Genomic DNA, 19,204 nt, shown 5'->3' with positions numbered 1-19,204 from the left:
GATATTAACTTTATTGAATCATACATCATACATCACAGGTATTTTGTGAACTTAATGGCAAGTGGTAACTATGATTATATCCACAATCTTCTAAAGCTGAAGTCGAATGAGGTACAACAAGACGAACATGACGAGACGAGTTTCTGCTCTGACAAGATTCTGGACTTTCATTCTGGCTCTGAAATTCAGAAATTGAAAAACAGTGGAAAAATTCCGAAAAACCTCGTATAATGACCATAATGTACTCATATCAGATGCTGGATACCACGTAAGCGAAGAAGAAATGTATGGTAAAAGACAAAGAATATCTCGATAATCCATTGGAGATGGTAGAAAATCAAAAATCCATCGTTTTGTTTCCACAGAGAAATAGTACCAGACACTTGTAGAGAAATGAATCACTGATATCCACAGCTGAAAGTTTTAAGTTTTGAAAAAAAACAGGGAAACGAACTAACCAAATAATAGTTCACAGAGTCAATTGACATCATCGATGTCATTTCTTTTGTTGTCATTTTCAGTCGAACTGCACAAATTGTACATAGAATCAATGGAACAATAACTTCCACAAAAAGAGCCACTCCATCTGTATACACTTCTTCCGAGAATGGAATGACACAGAAAAATGATTCGAACATAACACTATACAGTTCTCCTGGTAAATGATTTCCGTGAATCTGGGGTATTAGCTGAAATTATTTAGGTTTTATACTCAAAATAAGCGAATTACAGTATACCGTAGAACTTCCGATAACCGGAATGATTATGAAAAGAACGAGAAGTGCAAATATGATGACAAACATCATCGAAGTAAAAGATTGTCGAATACGGCATTTCCTTGAAGGACTGATTGACATACTCTGAAAAGATAAACCAAATTGCATTTCATTACAGTAATATACTTACCGTAACCACATAAAGAGCAACAATAATATATGGTAAAATAGTTCTTCCAACTTGAGCAGTTGCTTGATATGCTCTACAAGCACTTGGACCAAATGTCCAATGACGTACTAAAGTTTCAACAATCATCCATGGAGTTCCAAGTGAAACAAATGCATTGATAACGAAAAAGAATGCAAGAAATTGTTGAACATGAGTAACATCACGAAGTCTTCTTGTGTATAATTGAAGAACAAGTTGAGAAACATTCCCGCAGAGAATTGATGTAAGGCATACGAGATGGAGAAGTGATAGAAATAGTTCCATGTCTGAAAGTAATGTATCTCAAACTAGCGTCTTCACCAATTCTTTTCTTCTGTGACGTTCTTGAATAATCTTGTTTCATCCATCTTATCTCCATTCAAATCTTATTTTCAGATATCAGTGCGTCTTCAGATTTCAGATACTCTTGAACTCGGTACGTATGAAAATCGGAGTTAAACCTTACATGCCCTTAAGATATCTAACAGGAATTATTCTACCCCTCCTAAAATTCAAAATCTGTTTTCAGAAATGACTTCATATAACTCTTCTGATTTACATAATGTATATGGCTGCATCAGATCGAAATGTATTCAGATTAGCTCAAACTGAAGTCGACGTCAGACCTATACAAATTTCCAAAATCCAGAAATCTCAATGTGACGACATGTTTTTAAAAACACGTGGTGGAAGTATACTATAGATGATTTCGAATTTCCGACGTTTCACGGGAAGCTTATGTTTCGACTCAAAATGGAAAAAAGGCATATTTGAGTCAATGAATCAAGAAAGGAGTCAAGTCAGAATTAAGTCTCTCAGAATTCTTTAAACCATTTATCCGGATGTTTGATGACCTTCATCTTGTTCCCATCCCTCTTTCTATCTTCCCATCTGACGTCTGCTCTTAAATTTCTTAATGCATACAATTACGTGGCTTTATTATTCGAATCTTACTTCCTTTGGTGACTTCCTTTTTCATTATTCTAACTTGCACACCATCTGGTTGACTCAAAAAAGATGACAAAAATGTCCTCCAACCCTACGAAAAAAAGCATAATGCCCTGCTGATTAGATATCGAATTGAAAGGGAAACACGCATTTGAATTCTCAGATATTTGGACGATGGACACAAAAAGGTGTGTGGGATACTTTGCACCACAAATAATAGGATCAGAAGAATTGTGTTTGTAATAAAACTCAATTCAGGGGAAATTGAAAGATGACTAGACTTTGACCTAGTCACGTCTTCCTTGCTTCCCTTTTCAGAATAATTTAGAGTGTCTAGAGAGGAATTTCAAAATAATAGAACACAATAAGAGTGCGAAATAAGGTGAGCTCACGAGAAATATGTAATTTAGGAACAGTAGACAATGAGAATTATCAAGGGAGCCGTGGAGATAAATATTGAGAATTTCTGAGAAGATTCGAGATCCACTAGTTTCATAATTAATTATTCAGATACATGAAGATATCCCTTTTTCATGCGTTTCCCAGTTTTTTCTGGAGCAAAACACATTAAGCTATGTGAATGAACTTGAAAACAATAAACACAATTTGTTTTTGAAAGGTCTAATTTCTACGTAATTGAATTCACTTTAAATATACTTTTTTGCTAATTCTTGCAAAGAGAAAACTGACTTGTAGGTTGTTGTGTAGGTGGAGGAATCGCAATATACGGATATGGAATAAGTGTAGAATTCAAGTCATCGTCTTCTTCGTAGGTCATTCTGACGACTGAAAATTAAGATGACATGAACGGAAATGAATGAAAAAGGGGGAAATGAAGTCAGAAAAGGGAGGGGGAGGAGGGAGGAATAAATAGAAACATGTGTAGATTGAGCTGTTTATTGAAGAAGAAAAAGAAAGGGAACGATTATGGCAGAGTGTCTACGTAGAATAAGAATAAATATGGGAAAGCCGATTGGTTTTCAGAGAAATAAAAAACAACAAAAAGTTAATCAAATCTGTCGATCACAAGAGAGAAATTGGGTACAGATTATTGAGTCAGAGAACTCAAAAGTCGTTCGGTAGGAAGGGGCGGAGCTTGTGTGAATAGGTTTTCGCTGGAAGAAAAACATCATGAATGATAGATAGACACAGGAAAACGCGCACATGTTCCGAGGGTTTTTTGAATATGATTCCGAAATCTCTAGACATATTAACAATAATTTGATTGATTTTGGAATAACCCGGAAGGATCCAAAACTGATTCGATTGCATGCAAATTTAATTTTAAGTCAGAGTTATTTTTTTCGATTTTCAGAGAATAAGCTTCAAACGATGAAAACTTGGTACTTCTGTCAAACCAAAACTTAGAAAAATGAGAATCCCATTATATACTTTTTATTTGACTAATAAGAATTCTCCAATTGAAAAATGTTTTTAGATCCGAAAAGCTGGAATACGCTGTCAACATTGATATTCAGTTGTCTAAAAGATCGCACAAAACATTCGAAAGATTGCAAAAAACTTTTTTTTTCAAATCGCAGATCAAGAGTCAATTTCCGGATGAATACGTGCAAGAATACGAGTAGTCCGATCAAAAAATACGGAGATTATGTATGGGAGAGGATGCAAATGATTTGGACGGATGGGCGGCTCAAAGAGGAAAAAGAAGTGGCGACGACGATGAATTTAGGTTTTAAAAATAGAAAATAGGGCTTTTGGTCTTAAATCGAGACAACACGATTGGTTGAAAAACGAACAAATGGGTTGTGAATGAGTGATGGAAAAATGGAGCAAAAGTCAAGTGAACTGGACGAAATTTAGGTTTGGAATGCTCGAAAAAAGTAATAATTCTCCTATTTGAACCAAAGTTTGTCCTTGATGTTTTTGAATTTATGGATGAGAATATGAAGAAGAAAAAAGAAAAGTAGAAGACGTAAAAAATATATGAAGTTCATTTTCTCTCTCTCGTTCTTTTTCTCAATTTCATTCCTACCCATCGCCCACTCAATTCAACACAAAATAAGTAAAAATGAAACAAGAAATATGGGAACCAAGTGGAAGAAAAGGAGGAAGACTTTGTTAAAGTAATGAGTGATAATCCATCCTTCCGAATGAAAAAACGAATGTTTGGAAGAGAAAAATGTATTTATTTGCATTTCCGAGTTGGGAATACTAATTTTTCGAAGAAGAGGGAGGAACCAATGTATTGCACGCATTCTCAATGAATTGGCATTCATCATCCAATACTTGAATTCTAGTTTCAAAGAAGAGCATCTTGCCTGATCTATGAAAAGAGAAGATCATTAGACGTCTGAAACTCATGAATTTTTCAGACCAAAACTTTTCGGAACTAGAAATTCAGATTTGAATGAAACCTAAAGCAATTTTTCCATGTATTGAAAGCGATCACATTGAACCAAGTTCACGAATGAAAACTTTCCAACTAAAGCTATTATATTACTGGGAAATAAGATAGATATTTGAAACTAGGTAAACAGAAGTCTAGATTATTTTCAGGTAACTCTACGAATCTCTCATCTAAATCTGTAATATTTTATGAATGACCTCAATCTTTAGCTTCTTTATCCTTTGTTTATGGATCACACTCGAATCGCGGTCATCAGGAAACTAACAATAGTCGAGTCTAGCAGACATTCAATAGTTTTCCGAAATCAAAAATTGCAGTTAATCCTTTAGAAATGAGAAGATTTATGTTGACTTCTTTCCAAACTAAACTCAATTTTTCTTTGATGATGAAATGATATTCTTGTATCAAATTCATTTTGGATCATCTAATCCCTTCAAGCGTTTTTTTCCATCCGTCCTCTCCTTTGATGAACTTTTATGATAGATCATATTAGTACATCTAAGATTAATGGGGTCTTGTTGCCTAAAAACTTGAGCGGAAGGAGAAAAGAAGATACGAGAACATTTAATATAAGAGAGAAGATTTATAGGTTAAGTAATATATGAACGGGGAATAGAGAGTATTCCATGTGAGTTCAGACTCTTTGAGAAAATAGGTTGGTAGCTTACCACAAATACTGGTACTATTGTTCAGGTTTGCTCGGAGTTGGTCAATTGCTCAAGATCTACCAGACAGATAAATTGATTTCGACGTACCGTGTGACAACTTTGGTGCGGTTGTAAAGAGTGTTTTTACACGGTCAAATAAACTCATGTGATCCGTCTGAGAAGGTATATTTTAGGAATGAAGAATGGAATACTGAGATGAAGAGGTTTAGAATATCTTATTGTAGCGGGAAGAGCATTTAAACTTCAATTAGTCCCTTAGAATCCAATTACCGTTCTAAACTATCACTTCATTTCAGCAGCGAACAGGGTTAAAGGTTCCATCCTCATATTCTTGTAAATTTACAGACAGAATTCATGTCTTTATAATTTCTATTTATATTCGAAACAGACAGGTCAGACACCTCGAAATGACGCGAGAAAAAAGAAGGAGCAACGAGGCATGCGACGAAGAAAAAGGAGAAGAAGAGGACGGAAGAATCGGCTCTAGGAGTAAAAACGGAAAGATGAATGAATGAATGTTGTGGTGTGAACCATTGAAATTTGCCGACGCATACAACTAATTGGCTTGGAAGCGACTAATGAACAACCGTTTTTCTGTATTTATTTCGGATTTATTTTCTTTTTTTTTTGCAGAAAATATTGAGATCAGGAAAACAAAGATAGATTGAAGAATGAATCACAGTTCATGAGATAATGAGTATTTTGAATTTTATTAAAGGAATGAATGAAAGTTGAGCTCAAATGAACTGACAATAAACTATGAGCCGTTGCAATTTTCAGCAAAAAGTTCAAGAATTCAGACAGGGGGAATTTTCTGACTCGGCTGAATGACTATATCAGTAAAACTATGAAGACTTGACTTCCGAATACTGAAAGTTGTTGTACCAATGAATCTTCGATCATGAGATTTTCTTCAATTCGCAATAAGGAACCATTAGCGAATTCAGCATGAGCCTACGGCATTTGAGGTCACGACCCCGTCATTTGTTTCCAAATGGAGAATAAAAAGACAGGAAAGAAAAAGAAATAGAACAAGATGAGCATGTTTTTAGTGCGTTTCGTTCTTCTTTTTCTTTCATTTTTTGCGTTGGTGAGGAGGGGAAATGAAGAAGAAGAAAATGCAAATTGAGAGGATCCAAGAATAAAGATAACAAGTTGTAATAAGGAGAAAAACATACATATCAACGGTTGAACCCTCTGAGATTTTATCAACTCCTTCGCTTGTTTTTGACTGTCTAGAGGCAAGAAGTAAATCAATTTTCAGTCGACACACGACCCCTTTGTATAGCTATGTTTTTACCAATCCATCAAGCTTCAAGAGGGAAATTTCGCTTCTATTTTGGTTTTGTCTCTTCTGTGTGTCAAACAAATTTTCGAAATTGTTCTACTGGAAACAAAGTGAATTTCAGTCGGGTTTTTGGAGAGGAAGCAATTTAGAAATAGGCTGAGAAACGGAAGAAGAAAAATAGAAACAACGTGTGGGAATTTCAAGAAAACATCATTTTTGAGTTGAACTTTCATAGATTCTGATCGAATCAAGCGGAAATGAATTAAATTTTTTTTCAACTTCAGATTTTACGGAATTGGAAAGTAGAAATTGGCACCTGCATTCGAAATTTTGATTAGAAGAATAAACTATATAGAGACACGAAATAAAGTTTAAAATTCTTTCAGATTTCAAAAATAGAGTTCAATAATTCAAATGAAATGAATCAGCTGACGAGACGAAAGGAATTTTTTGTTGAAAAATATGCTAATTAATTTGTTCGAAAAGAAATATTATGTGCATTCAAATGGAAACTTTTGTCTTTTATTTTTGTGAGACTTGTCAGATATTAGAGATCAGAAATTGGGACTGAGAAAAAAGAAGAGACAACTGACAATTTCAGAAATGCTCCATATAGGAATCTCAATTGAGACCCACTTCGACCGCTTGGTTACAGTAACCGGTAGAACCGAAAATCCGGGAAATGTATTCAGAATAAGAATAATTTTTGTACCAACTGACATGAATAATTGTTTATTCAAAAGAGCTGTAAATTGAGACTAAAGGAGTCTTGATTTTTGAGAATGATCATTATCGTATTAAAAAGATTAAACATGGATCACTGCTATTTTGATTTCAACTCACTTGAAATACTAGAATGTCTGAAAACCCACATTTTATTTTTTCTTGTTTTCTCGTCGCGTTTTTCAGCATCAAACATCGACTGTTAGCTATAACACAATCATGTTCAATCGGTTTGAAAGCCAAAGAGTCGAGTCATAAAGTCAAAAATAAAATGTGGAAAAAAGAGGGAATTTGTATTTGAATTCATGTCATTCGGTCATTGTAAATAACTAATACAAGCGGTCAGAGAGCACATTTTTACAGATGAAAACTGAATACTCATGAGACGAAAAAGTGTAAAAATGAGGAGAAGATTAGAAGAATTACCTAGAATCAGCAATAATAGAAACCAATGAGCAGAGTAGGCGAGAATTGAAGATGGCTATGTATAAATTAGATTAAAGGCAGGTGGATTTACATTTGAAAACATGGAGGGAAACAGGTGGAATGGCATCTACGATCCTCTTTTTGTCACGAGACAACGTGTGAATTTCGTGAATAATCTGTGAGAAAATTGAGGGGAAATTCGGAATATATCCATTTTCGGATCAGTTTATTCAGAGCAGAGATTTATTGAAAATGGATGCTCCGTTTGTTCACGGTGGGACTTTTTGAGAAGAAAAGAAAATAAATTTTAAACACGGAAGCATAGTGTTCAAAAACCAAACGGACAACTACCGTAATCTCTCGTTGACTTTTGAAGAAAACATCAAAATTCACAGAATCAAAGTTTTTTTTGCTAAAAGAAGATCACGTACGCATAGTACTCACGAATTTATGAATAATTCTGCCAATACGAGACAGATTAATAATTGAAAAGAGTCCCCAAAAAGAAGGTAAATCTCCTTTTCTGCTAGATCTCCGCCCAGTTGGCCCAATTATTTCTGGGAAAAGCCGAATTGTCCAAATCAAATTTTAAAGAATGACTGACGAATTGATCTAATTTTTCCCAATTTTCAATCAAGTTCTATTCCATTTGAAAGCACTTTAACCAACAACATTTATTCTGGAAAAGCAATAAAATATATATTCATTCAACAATTTAGTGTAAACCCGTAATTGTGCAAAAGTTAAATCTACAGTTATATAGTATGAAAATGGCAAGCGATTTTGAGATGTGAGATAATTGAAATTGATCCGGCGAGTTTTGAGTTCTTCTACCGCCTGCAAAAAGGATGACAAGATAAAAAGGACATAACAGAGATCGAGAGAAACATAGAAACATGAGTGAATAATAACAGAAATTATCATTATTATTGTTTAGAAGTGGAGAAGAGCCAACTGGTTTACCTAGTCTTGTACCATGAGTTGACAATATGTCCTTCCTCATTAAACCATGCAATATAACCACATGTCGCTTTTCCACGTAGTCCAAAAAGTTCGAGACGATCGCACCGATCACCAGTGATTTCCGACGAATTTTGTGCCTGGAATCGGGAAATTTGAAACTTTCAAAGAATTTTATACACCTGAAAACTTACTTTTAATGTGAAATGGTTAATAGAACAGTCAATGGTTCCACACTTTCCAACGTTATCATATCTACAGTAAATATTGTGAGCTGTATTAGCCCCCATCCATCTTCCAGACCATGTACATTCCATTGGATCAGATTTACAACAGAATCGTTTACTGAAGTAATCTCCAAGAATAGTGGAACATGGTTTTCCGAAACTGGGATCTGGGGAGCAGAAGCCTGAAAGCCACCAGGATGAGCATCTTCCGTTGTTAGCGCGAATGTAATCATAATCTGATGGGCATGGGAAATTGCAGAGTGGAGCTGTTCCGAACCATTCACATCCCCCTTCTGACAGCCTTGGGTTAAAACTTGTCAATTCAGCCACTGTTTTTGCTGTCATTCCTGAAAAATTGCATTTTTGATGACTCATAAAATGCGAACAAATGTTTGAAGAAATGAGGACGTCGGCTCTCTCAATTGAATGCCGACATGAGACCTTGAGAGAAAGAGCAGACTATAGAGAGAGCATGACTCAGAATTTTTGAAGAAAGAAAATATTTAGAGAAACAAACTGACAAATATCTACTTACCGATCATTCCAGTAACTAAAGCCGTGGCGACAGGTCCTGACACAATTCCTCCGTCTCTCTTCCTACGCGTTTTCTCAACAGCTGACCTGATAACTGATCTGCTTTTTGTCGCTGTCGTCACATTTTGATTTTCGACCTGCTTCAAATGATAATGTTTCAGTTTAATTTTTGAATGAATTCTGGTTGGATGACCAACTTCAATTTTCAAATGATCAAGACGGTGAATCGGAATTAATTGGTATGTTACATTGTACTATAGGTCTAACTTCACAACGTCACACTCACTCCTTTTTGTACTGTCATAGAAAGTGTAAGACATTGTTTCTTTTTTATGACTTAATACGGCATACCTGGTGTTCATGATAGTGGTGTGAGAATTTTTCGGCGGCAATCGCAGACAGACGCTCGCGAATTTCTTTCTCATCGACCCAATTCGATTCTTCTATTGACGATTCTGGTGATTTGCCACCTGAATTCGCAAAATTTGGTTATCATTCTAATTTTCAAGAATCTAAATAAATAAGTTCAAATTGACATACCGTAATCCGAAGGTAGATATGAATGCACGACTCCAATAAAACATAGTGCTGCTAGAATCCGAAGTATACTGTACATGGCTGAAAAGGTGACAAGTGATGATGAATTGTGAGAACTGACGATGAAATGAACAAATGTGAGAGAAGACTGAGAGACGTAGATACTTGACAACGGACTGATCGTCCGACACAAAACGAAGAGGCGGAGGAAAGGGAGACAGCTGCGATCGGGAAGGTGATGAGTCATTGTTTGAAAGAGGAGCGGACGGGTTCATGGCACCGGTTTTTTGAAAATTCTAGAGTTATGCATATGAGGTATTATATTATGTTGAAACCGGAGATTCTGACAAAAGGGAAAATTATCATATTTTCTGTAACAGAAAATACATTTTCGAATTAGTTTGTTATTCATTTATAGGTTTGTTCCTTTCCAGAATACCCTCCTCCGAATGTTTTTTGGTTCAACAAACTGAGTTGACACTTATAGCATAGTTCCAGTATCAAAACAATAAAAACGGCGGGAAACTGTCTTCTGAAATTCGAAAAATGTGATCTGCTGAACTCCAGCGAAACAAAAATAAATGGAACGAATCTGTGGCAAAACACGAAAACAATGAGGTGTCAAACATTTATTTGTTCTCCGTTTTTTCCCTTTCTCGGCTTCAAAAGTGCAAAGTTCTTGTCTGTGTTTTTGTCTCTGTGCTCTCTTCTCTATCTTCCTATCATTCATACAATTTTGTATTTTTTCAGTGAACAATGTCACAATCTGAAGATGTCGAACCAGAGACTTATCAAATAATGAGAACTATCGAAAATTCTCTCATCGATAGTGACAATGTTGACCTGGAACAGTATTTGCTTTTCTGGGAACACGTTTGCAAGTAAGTCCATCGTTTTGAATTGAAAATTGAAAAATCTTACAGAGTCATGGGGTCATGGGGCACGATTTTCAGTTTCGTTGTGAAGGATGTTTCAAACAAATTAGAGAAACTCGCTCAGATGAGAAATACTGATCCGGAATCATACAAGTAAGAAAGTCAATTTCAATCTCGATGTTGATTTGAATTTTCAGAAGTATCTTAACCATGGCAACTAGAGAATCGGAGAACGGGTCAATTCGAAATCTCAAGCCAAATAGAAGTGGTACCGGTCATTTGATGGTCCTGAACAGGTAATAATATCGAAATGAAATCTTTTTCAAAATCTATCTACATTCAGAGCTCTTGAATTCGTGATTGATTTATTGGATGGTGTTTTCACAGCAGAAGATGAGGATTCGAAAGTTTCTACAATCGCCCGTTCGTCATATGACAAACATCTTTCACAATTTCACTCATGGCCGGTCAAAACTGCAGTGTCCGCCGCTCTTTTCACATTACCTCGAAAAACTGAATTTTTGATTCGATTACGTGGAAAAATGCCAGAATCGGACGACGAGCAGTTTCACTATGTCTTCAATAGAGACGGACGGGACATTGTACGACGAGTGAATCAACTGGTTGAGAGTTTCGAACTCACCGATCACAACCCCTCCGCATGAAACATAAAATATTTTACGAGTTTTATTATTGACCTCCTTGACTAATACGAGTTTCATCAATAAAGTATAAATATCATTTGAATCAAAACGTTGCAGACTTCTGATTAATTAAACGAATAAAAAGAAATATATTGATGTTCGACTTTTGAAAAATGGAAAGACAAAGAAGTCGAAAATAAAACAGATGAACAGAAAAAGCGAATTCCAATGAGAGAACAGTTGTTGAATAACGAATGATAAATAGTTACTTTGGAATCAGTTCAGACTCCACCATGCATCTTGCAGCACAGTCCAATGTTGCAGCTTCGCATGTCGGAGATATCGGACTGTGACCGAATGAGTGCATCAACTCCATCCATTGACACAACCTGTCCACTGTGTCCACCATCGTGTCCGAAGATAACACGAGCCTACAATATTAATTGATTTAGATCTGATATGTTTTGACGTTGAGACTTACGAAATCTCCCGGCTGAGGTCTGGTGGGAGAGAGCTGATCGAAGTCTACTTCCAGATTACATTTGAGGTCCGGAATGTAAATATCCACTTTTCCATCATTGACATTTTGAACGATGGCCTCACGGTCATTATACCGGGGGTCATGTTCCTTGATGACAACGTAAAGATTCGACATAATCCAATGTCCTTGAACCAAAAAGTGTTCAGCTGAAATAGAATTATTCGATGATTATTACGTTACACAACAACTTACGAATGGACTCAATCGCGCCTCCCGCATTATTGAAGTTGTTCGCTTCAAAACCTCCCCCCATATATGGCGATGGAGCCACGTACTGATCGTAAGCTCCTCCACTTCCAGGAGTCATTGGAGCAACAAATGGCCCCGGAGTATCAACGTGATAAGCCCCTGGCGTTGCTGGGTTTATCATAGCACCTGGAGTTGGAACAGAATACGAGTGGGGAGGAGAATCGTAGGTCGGTGATGATGTATCCCCAATATCTTCAGTTTCGCCGGTAGGTTCTGGATCATAAGTAGGGCTGCCACTGTCATACGTTTCATAACCTGGAGTACGACCAGAATCAAACGCTGGTGTTCTTGCTGGTGCATTATTGTAAGGTTCATTTGGCTCAGGATCATATGTTGGACTCGTTGCTGTAAATTAATAGAATTGCGGAAGTTGAAGAAAGAATAAAAACTTACGGGTATCAAAATCATTAGTGTATGATGGTGTTTTGCTCGAGTCATAATTTGGTGTTCTTGACGGGAGACTTTCATATCCAGGTGTCCTTCCAGAGTCGTGATCGTATGCAGGAGTTCTTCCACTATCAGTAGAGCCGCCGTATGCAGGAGTGCGACCGTTTTCACTGTTTCCATAAGCTGGAGTTCTTCCACTATCATGCCCATAGGCTGGAGTTCTTCCATTGTCATTTCCATATGCAGGAGTTCGAGCCGAAGAATGCTCGTCAAGATCTCCATAAGCAGGTGTCTTGCTTCCGTATGCGGGAGTACGACTTCCATCTCCATATGCTGGAGTTCTTCCTCCATAAGCTGGAGTCATTGCGCCGTAATGTGGAGTTCTGTCTCCAGCATGTGGAGTCATTGCACCGTACATTGGAGTTTGAGCTCCGTACATTGGAGTCTTTGAACCGTACATCGGAGTTTTACTTGAATCACGCATTGGAGTCTTAGCGGTATTGTAGAACGAGGTGCCACTTCCTGAACTTGTAATTCCGGTATCTCCGACCACCATCATACGTGCTCGGTCTACTGAAACTGTTCTGCATTGAGCATGCAGTTCAACTCGAACTGTATCTTCGGTAGCATCACGAACGATTCCGAAATGTCCTTTCATAGGGCCTTTTGTGATGCGAACATTTTTACCAATAATGGTCAAATCCCGACGAACTTTTTGTTGATTAGCAGTTCCAAAGTGTCGAGGCTGATTCTGTCTTGGTGTCTGACCGCCAGTACTTCCTCGACTCGACATACCGTCGTGGCTGCTGGACGTCATTCCAGAGGAACTATGTCGTGGAGATGCCATCGGATTAGGAGAGGCCATTCGAGATATCATTGGAGCATTGTTAGCCTTTTTAGCTCCTTGGAGAAGCAATTGTTTCGGTCTACAGACCATAACTCCTCCGTTCTTAGCAATTTTACGGGCGTAAATGAACACGGTTCCTCTGAATGCATAAAGTACTTCTCCTACCGGATCCTCATCAGATTCTCTTTCTTTGATGTTCAAACCACTGATTACTTTCACAAGATCTTTAGCTTCAATTGAGTTGTTCTGACTGTCGAGGACCTTTGCAAATCTCACATCTTTTTTCGCGATGATTGCTTGCGGTTTTATTCGGCTCACTACTCCATGCATATTAAGAACTTCAAGATTCTCCTTCTTCAAACGAATGATAACTCCGACATTTCCAGTATGATCGAGTTGTACGAGATCGTGGAATTGGAATTGCCCGAGAGAATCCACTCCAGTTGTCACATCAGCACAAAGTTGTAGATCTCGGACGCGTACTTGGAGTTCTTCCATTCCGAGATCGGCCAAATGGTAAAATAACTGACTGTTGACTGATAAGGGTTTTCACTCTTTATAGTAACTAAAGTAGCGTAGTGTAAGACAACATATCCAATTTTAAGTAAGAAGTGTCCACACATCTGTGAAACATAAAAACTACGGGAGAGGGAACGTTACAATAACGAGGCAATTCACGAAAATAAATTATAATAAAAAATACCAAAAATCCTATTCAGAAATAAGGAAATCGAAATTTACTACATTAACCCGCGCCACGTTTTGGACAAAAATGGTACTTTTTCAGAAAACGTGGCAGAAAATGTACTGGAGGGATCCACGTTTTTAAAGAGAAGCCTGAATTTCTCTAATTTTTCCCTCAAATCCTGTCGAAAATTCCCTCTGTGGGTTACTGTAATAAATTTTGTGTTTTAATATTTGTGAATAGGATTTTTTGGTTTGGCGTTATATTTGACCGACGACAGCTTGATTGTGCAGATGAATACACGGCATTTGACACTCATGAGTGGCGTCCTGATTGAACAATCGTTCTGAGGTTCGATCATTGATATCCATATGAAAAAATGGGGAAATGTTGGAAGCATGACCTCCGATAATATGGTCAGTGAAAAGGCGTTCTCGTGAATATGCAACCCTTGTCCGGCAGTGTTGTTGGTTACGAAATAAGTGTTGCCCGTCTCCAATTTTTGACAAATTCCGTCCGTCCATCCGTCACTTGTTTCTCGATAGTTAGCTATTTCAATTGATAATGTCGTTTGGTTGGTGACAGCTATCCTCTCAGTCTCAAGAATGGCAAATTTTTTGTCCTATGGTTCATCTGTAGATGAATGTTGGAGAGACGGTGTTTTTTGCCGAGATTTTGAGCCGGTATTAGCATTTAATTGTTCCGTGATCCAATATTTGCAGATCCGTTGGAGAAAACCACGACGGTTGGGGAGAGTCGAAGTCGAAGGCAAATAAGAGAGAAGAAGAATTAGATTTAAAAAATGAATCAAAGAGAGAGAGAGAGAAATAGAGGTGATGAGACAATTAATTAACATGGGAATGACCCAAGGCTGGATTTCTTAGATGTTTTGGAAAATGGTAGACCCTACCCCAACTAGAACAAAACAAAAATATTACGTACCCCTTCCGAGATCCCAGTGATTGGCAGACAGAATTCAATTTTTCAGTTGATCCACTTCGAGATATCATAACTCGGTTAGTTGGAGAGTAATCTTCCCAAACTAAAATGTAATCGCGAGATATAGACACATGCAAAATATAAATTAACTGACTCATGTTTCCAGCTGTGACTCCGAGTTACTATAAAACAAAATGTGAAAGTTTGCACTTCTCATGAAATTAGAAAGTGGTCATTTTTGAAAAAAGGTCATTGGGAGTTGTGAAGGGGGACCCTACAATGACCGTTCAGTTAGCTCAACCGTTATCCGATTCCTTAGACTCGGGGTTACGGTAGGATAAGACTAAAGAAAGGAGGGCGCCGTCCCTGCTCCGTGGAGGAGGGGCGGAGCTTGTCTCCTCCGTCTCTCCTCTTGGTGGTGGGCCGCTAAGAGGAGAGGAATGGGAAAGAGAGGAAGCCAGACTAGAGTCTGGTTTTCCCCGATGTTTAAGTTCAACTTCATGCATAAGTGAGATTTTTCCACTGAAGAGTTGATCGTTTGTTTCCAGCAAATGGTATACTGCTATTTTAGCGTAGCATAGTTTTCGAAACACTGTGTTTGCCGTCTTACACAAACAAGATAGAATTCAATGAAAAGCTCTGAATTTATTTTTAAGGAATTGGCGTATACATGAAGTTGAACGTAAAAGTTGAAAAAATGAAAATAAGTCTCTGGAATGAAAGGTGAGCCATATATTTGAATACGTATATACACCTTATTTGTCACTGGCAATCAAATAGACATGGTCTCTCAATGACCTTTTTTCGAAAATGACCACTTTCTAATTTCATGAGAAGTGCAAACTTTCACATTTTGTTTTATAGTAACTCGGAGTCACAGCTGGAAACATGAGTCAGTTAATTTATATTTTGCATGTGTCTATATCTCGCGATTACATTTTAGTTTGGAAAGATTACTCTCCAACTAACCGAGTTATGATATCTCGAAGTGGATCAACTGAAAAATTGAATTCTGTCTGCCAATCACTGGGATCTCGAAAGGGGAACGTAATATTTTTGTTTTGTTCTAGTTGGGGTAAGGTCTACCTTTTTCCAAAATATCTAAGAAATCTCAGCGTTTCACCTTGGGTCATTCTCATGTGAGATATCAACCATGTGAAAGGGCACCCCTCAGACATTATTTCATAAATGAAACATTCATCAAAAGTTTTTTGACCACACACCCATTCGGAAAGGAAACAACACTCGTGGTACCTCAAATAGACCCATTTGCTGTATTGTTGCAACGGTTCCATCTTGTCTCCGAATATCGAATCCTCCAAAGAACGTGTATTCGATTTGTTTCGTCAAAAATGGACTACAAAAAGAGATGATCAAAGTTCACGATCATACGAACTTACATTTTGAGACGACGTATCAGTGTCAGGTCTCTTTTCTCGAATTCAATTCCATCCAATACTAATTCAAAATCCAATGGATACACAACTGCATGGAAAAATTCCATTCTGGGATTATTTCCACTTATCCAACTTTTTATGATTCGGTTCAAATCTCTTTCGCCGAATGTGCAAGCTCCGATCATCATTGTGATACAGTTGGATGTCAATACTTGGTCTACAGTAAACCAACTGCATGGAGTTTTTGTAGTTATAGTGCTAACAACTACTTGATCGATATTCAATACGCCACAGTGAATTGGACTAATCTCATATTCTTGCCTTAGTTCAAACACCAAAACATTGATGGAAAAAGTGGCTTTCTCAAAAAATCGTGTGACACTATCACTGTTGACGTCATCTCCAGAAATATCGCATAAACAAACATTAGAACAAATAGAGTTCATCCATTCCGCCACAGAAGACATGTGTTCGATCGATGCACTTGAATTCAATAAAAGAAAGTTAAGTCCAATTCGGAAAAGATCACAAACATATTCTACCCAAACTTTCGCGAATTTGAGAGATATCTCTTTCCTATCATCTAAGTACGGTTTCACTTCAGCATTTATGTACTTGTTCCTCTTTCTCAAAGAACTAATAGAGAATTCAAAGAATACAATTCTTTTCCGATGAAACCTTATAAGGTATTGATCGGGTCGAAAGCTCATCCCAATATCGTAATTCCCGAGATTTGTCGACTTGACAATGAGCCGACATCTTTTTGAAATGAACGAAAAATCAAGTCTGAAGAATAATTATTTTCATAAACGATTGATGTTCAGAAAACCTACACTGTTAAGTGGTCAAAATTTAAAATAATGTTATTCAATGGGATATAAGGTAGCTTCAAAATAGGGAAGGGTGGGGGGCCTGGTGCAACATTCATAGTTTAAATGATAACTACTGAGTGGAGACGAGTTGACATCCAATACTCGATATTAAACTGCATTGCGTAAGCGTGTGCGTCGCGGCATTTCAGTGGGAAATGTAGGGCGTGGGAAATGTAGACATGTCATTATTGATCTTTGGGTATCAATGATCATTGGGTACCGATTTGAGATAATTATTCTTTGGGTACCAAAGGATGTTTATGTACCGCTGATCTCTGGGTACCTACTCTCTTGGGTGCTCGTTTATATTGCTTATTGATTTTTTTTTTTCATTTTGAAAATAATCTTCAACTACAAAAATGAAGGACTACCTTTGTTCTGTATGGTTTATACATAATTTGCTCTATGGGTCAATCAATGATACCGTAACACCCTCTCAAAGTTGGACAACTACAACTGAAAGCGGCCAAGTTCGTATCTTTTTGCACGGTACTGTAACTCGCGTTGGTATGACGCTACGGGGGGAACGTTTACGTTACTTGATATACGGAAGGGGTACGAGAATTCCGATGAGACTCGGAGGAATTGGTGGGACGATATCAAGTTGATACCGACGAGAACTAGTCACTTTTACAGTATATTCAAATGGTTGAATAAATATCAATATTATTTCAGACATGCGGAGCAGATGAACATTGCTTGGGAAGAGACGAGAACATACATAAAGAGGGAATAGGAGAACACTAACGATGTTTTGATGAGAAGCACGGAGTGCGCTAAATAAAATATCTAGTAATTTGTGACAAGGTACTCAAAAAGCCCATCCGAAAAGATAGGAGCAAAGAACCCAAAGTTGAGAAATGAGTGACAAGGAATTATAGTTGCACCGATTGAGATTTTTCGATTTCCGGAATCCGGAACCGGAAGGAAAACACGGGCTGCCGGACAACTTTGCCAGGAACATATCGGGTGTGGACAACTTTACTTACTAGGGAAGGATCCAGAGTCGAGATGGAGTTAAAGGTTGAGACCTATATCACCAAAACGGAAATTTAGCAGAATTTTAGCTGAGATCTTAGCAATTTTTGGAGGGAAGGAAAGGATCTGGGAGCCATGGAGCATGTCAGGGAGGTATCAAGTGAGGTGCGGGAAATGGACATGAAAGCTAAAACAAGAAGAAAAAAAAACGAGGTGTTCGGGAGAGTAGGGAGTGTTCATGAAATAAGAAACATAGAAATCAGTGTAGAAAACATGAACTCTTTCTGAGACATCTTCAAGGATGAATGCAAGTGCAAGTTTGGGTCATGGCAAGGGGAGGTGGATGATTAGAGCTGCCGTACGGGGGAGGAAGCGGCGGACTTGTTATTAGGACGGCACGCTTCTTATACCTGCGCTCTACCGAAACCAAAAAAAATTGTGTGCGAATTTGAAAGAATCAGAGAAAACAGAGACATTTTTCAAGGACATTTCGGTGGAGCGCAGTTGTAAGAACTCTGTCGGGCTAATAGTCGCTCCAATCAAGCAGATTTCACCTGATGATGTATTCAAGAATGGTGCGAAACAAAGTAGGAGAAAATTATTGAACTTGTTCACCAATGAATGTCCGATGATTGCTGATTGCAGAGACTCGACAAAGTTAGCCAGGATAGCTCGTTTAGGATTCAATATAACTGAATTTTGCTACATTTTACTTCAGAAACCTCGGTCCTTGTCGGCATTTGATTTTGAGGGTAAAACAATTCTAGGGTACAACAAGGTACAACATTTTTAGGGTACAACTTTTTCAATTCTAGGGTACAACAATTCGAGGGTACAATAATTCTAGGGCGCAACTTTTCTAGGGTACAACTTCTCTATAATTCTAAGGTACAACTCGAATTAATTTGAGGGTACAACAAATATAATTCGAGGGTACAACTTTTCCTTCTAGTAATTTAACAGTTCGCAACTAAAAATCTGATAAAACGCATTGTATAAGTGAGCGAGAGAAATGCGGATATGAATGTAAACTGAACAGAAAGGTTTTGACAAATGAAAAACGCCAAACCTCACTAAAATGGCAGTAAATTGCGGATCTACTAAATTCAAAAAACCCAAGTTGTTTGAGATATTGGGAAAAAAAATGTAGAATCTTCAATTTTCTAATTAGAACACTTTTCGACTAG

General features: G+C 37.5%; 5 protein-coding genes across 5 annotated transcripts; 1 reads left to right on the top strand and 4 right to left on the bottom strand.

Moving 5' to 3' along the window:
• Positions 1–25: 25 nt before the first annotated feature.
• GCK72_014233 (uncharacterized protein) lies at positions 26–1,209 on the bottom strand (the record flags this gene model as incomplete). Its single annotated transcript, XM_053730193.1, has 5 exons — positions 26–178; positions 223–414; positions 459–689; positions 738–860; positions 907–1,209. 5 exons carry the CDS (start codon positions 1,207–1,209, stop codon positions 26–28), a joined length of 1,002 nt encoding a protein of 333 aa, XP_053584965.1.
• A 7,095-nt stretch (positions 1,210–8,304) lies between these two features.
• On the bottom strand, positions 8,305–9,682 carry GCK72_014232 (uncharacterized protein; the record flags this gene model as incomplete). The annotated part of the gene is made up of 5 exons (XM_053730192.1): positions 8,305–8,445; positions 8,500–8,879; positions 9,068–9,206; positions 9,418–9,536; positions 9,607–9,682. 5 exons carry the CDS (start codon positions 9,680–9,682, stop codon positions 8,305–8,307), a joined length of 855 nt encoding a protein of 284 aa, XP_053584964.1.
• A 677-nt stretch (positions 9,683–10,359) lies between these two features.
• Positions 10,360–11,143, top strand: GCK72_014231 (uncharacterized protein; the record flags this gene model as incomplete). Its single annotated transcript, XM_003100734.2, has 4 exons — positions 10,360–10,484; positions 10,527–10,631; positions 10,676–10,774; positions 10,822–11,143. 4 exons carry the CDS (start codon positions 10,360–10,362, stop codon positions 11,141–11,143), a joined length of 651 nt encoding a protein of 216 aa, XP_003100782.1.
• A 260-nt stretch (positions 11,144–11,403) lies between these two features.
• On the bottom strand, positions 11,404–13,644 carry GCK72_014230 (uncharacterized protein; the record flags this gene model as incomplete). The annotated part of the gene is made up of 4 exons (XM_003100756.2): positions 11,404–11,553; positions 11,604–11,809; positions 11,856–12,257; positions 12,306–13,644. The coding sequence occupies 4 exons, from the start codon at positions 13,642–13,644 to the stop codon at positions 11,404–11,406; spliced, it is 2,097 nt and encodes a 698-aa protein (XP_003100804.2).
• Positions 13,645–14,057: 413 nt separating this feature from the next.
• On the bottom strand, positions 14,058–17,718 carry GCK72_014229 (uncharacterized protein; the record flags this gene model as incomplete). The annotated part of the gene is made up of 5 exons (XM_053730191.1): positions 14,058–14,429; positions 16,025–16,127; positions 16,171–16,794; positions 16,846–16,953; positions 17,579–17,718. The coding sequence occupies 5 exons, from the start codon at positions 17,716–17,718 to the stop codon at positions 14,058–14,060; spliced, it is 1,347 nt and encodes a 448-aa protein (XP_053584963.1).
• Between the last annotated feature and the right edge of the window lie 1,486 nt (positions 17,719–19,204).

Source organism: Caenorhabditis remanei, chromosome IV, assembly GCF_010183535.1.
Source record: "Caenorhabditis remanei strain PX506 chromosome IV, whole genome shotgun sequence".
NCBI classification, from domain to species: domain Eukaryota; kingdom Metazoa; phylum Nematoda; class Chromadorea; order Rhabditida; family Rhabditidae; genus Caenorhabditis; species Caenorhabditis remanei.
This window is presented reverse-complemented; position numbering and strand designations above follow the sequence as displayed.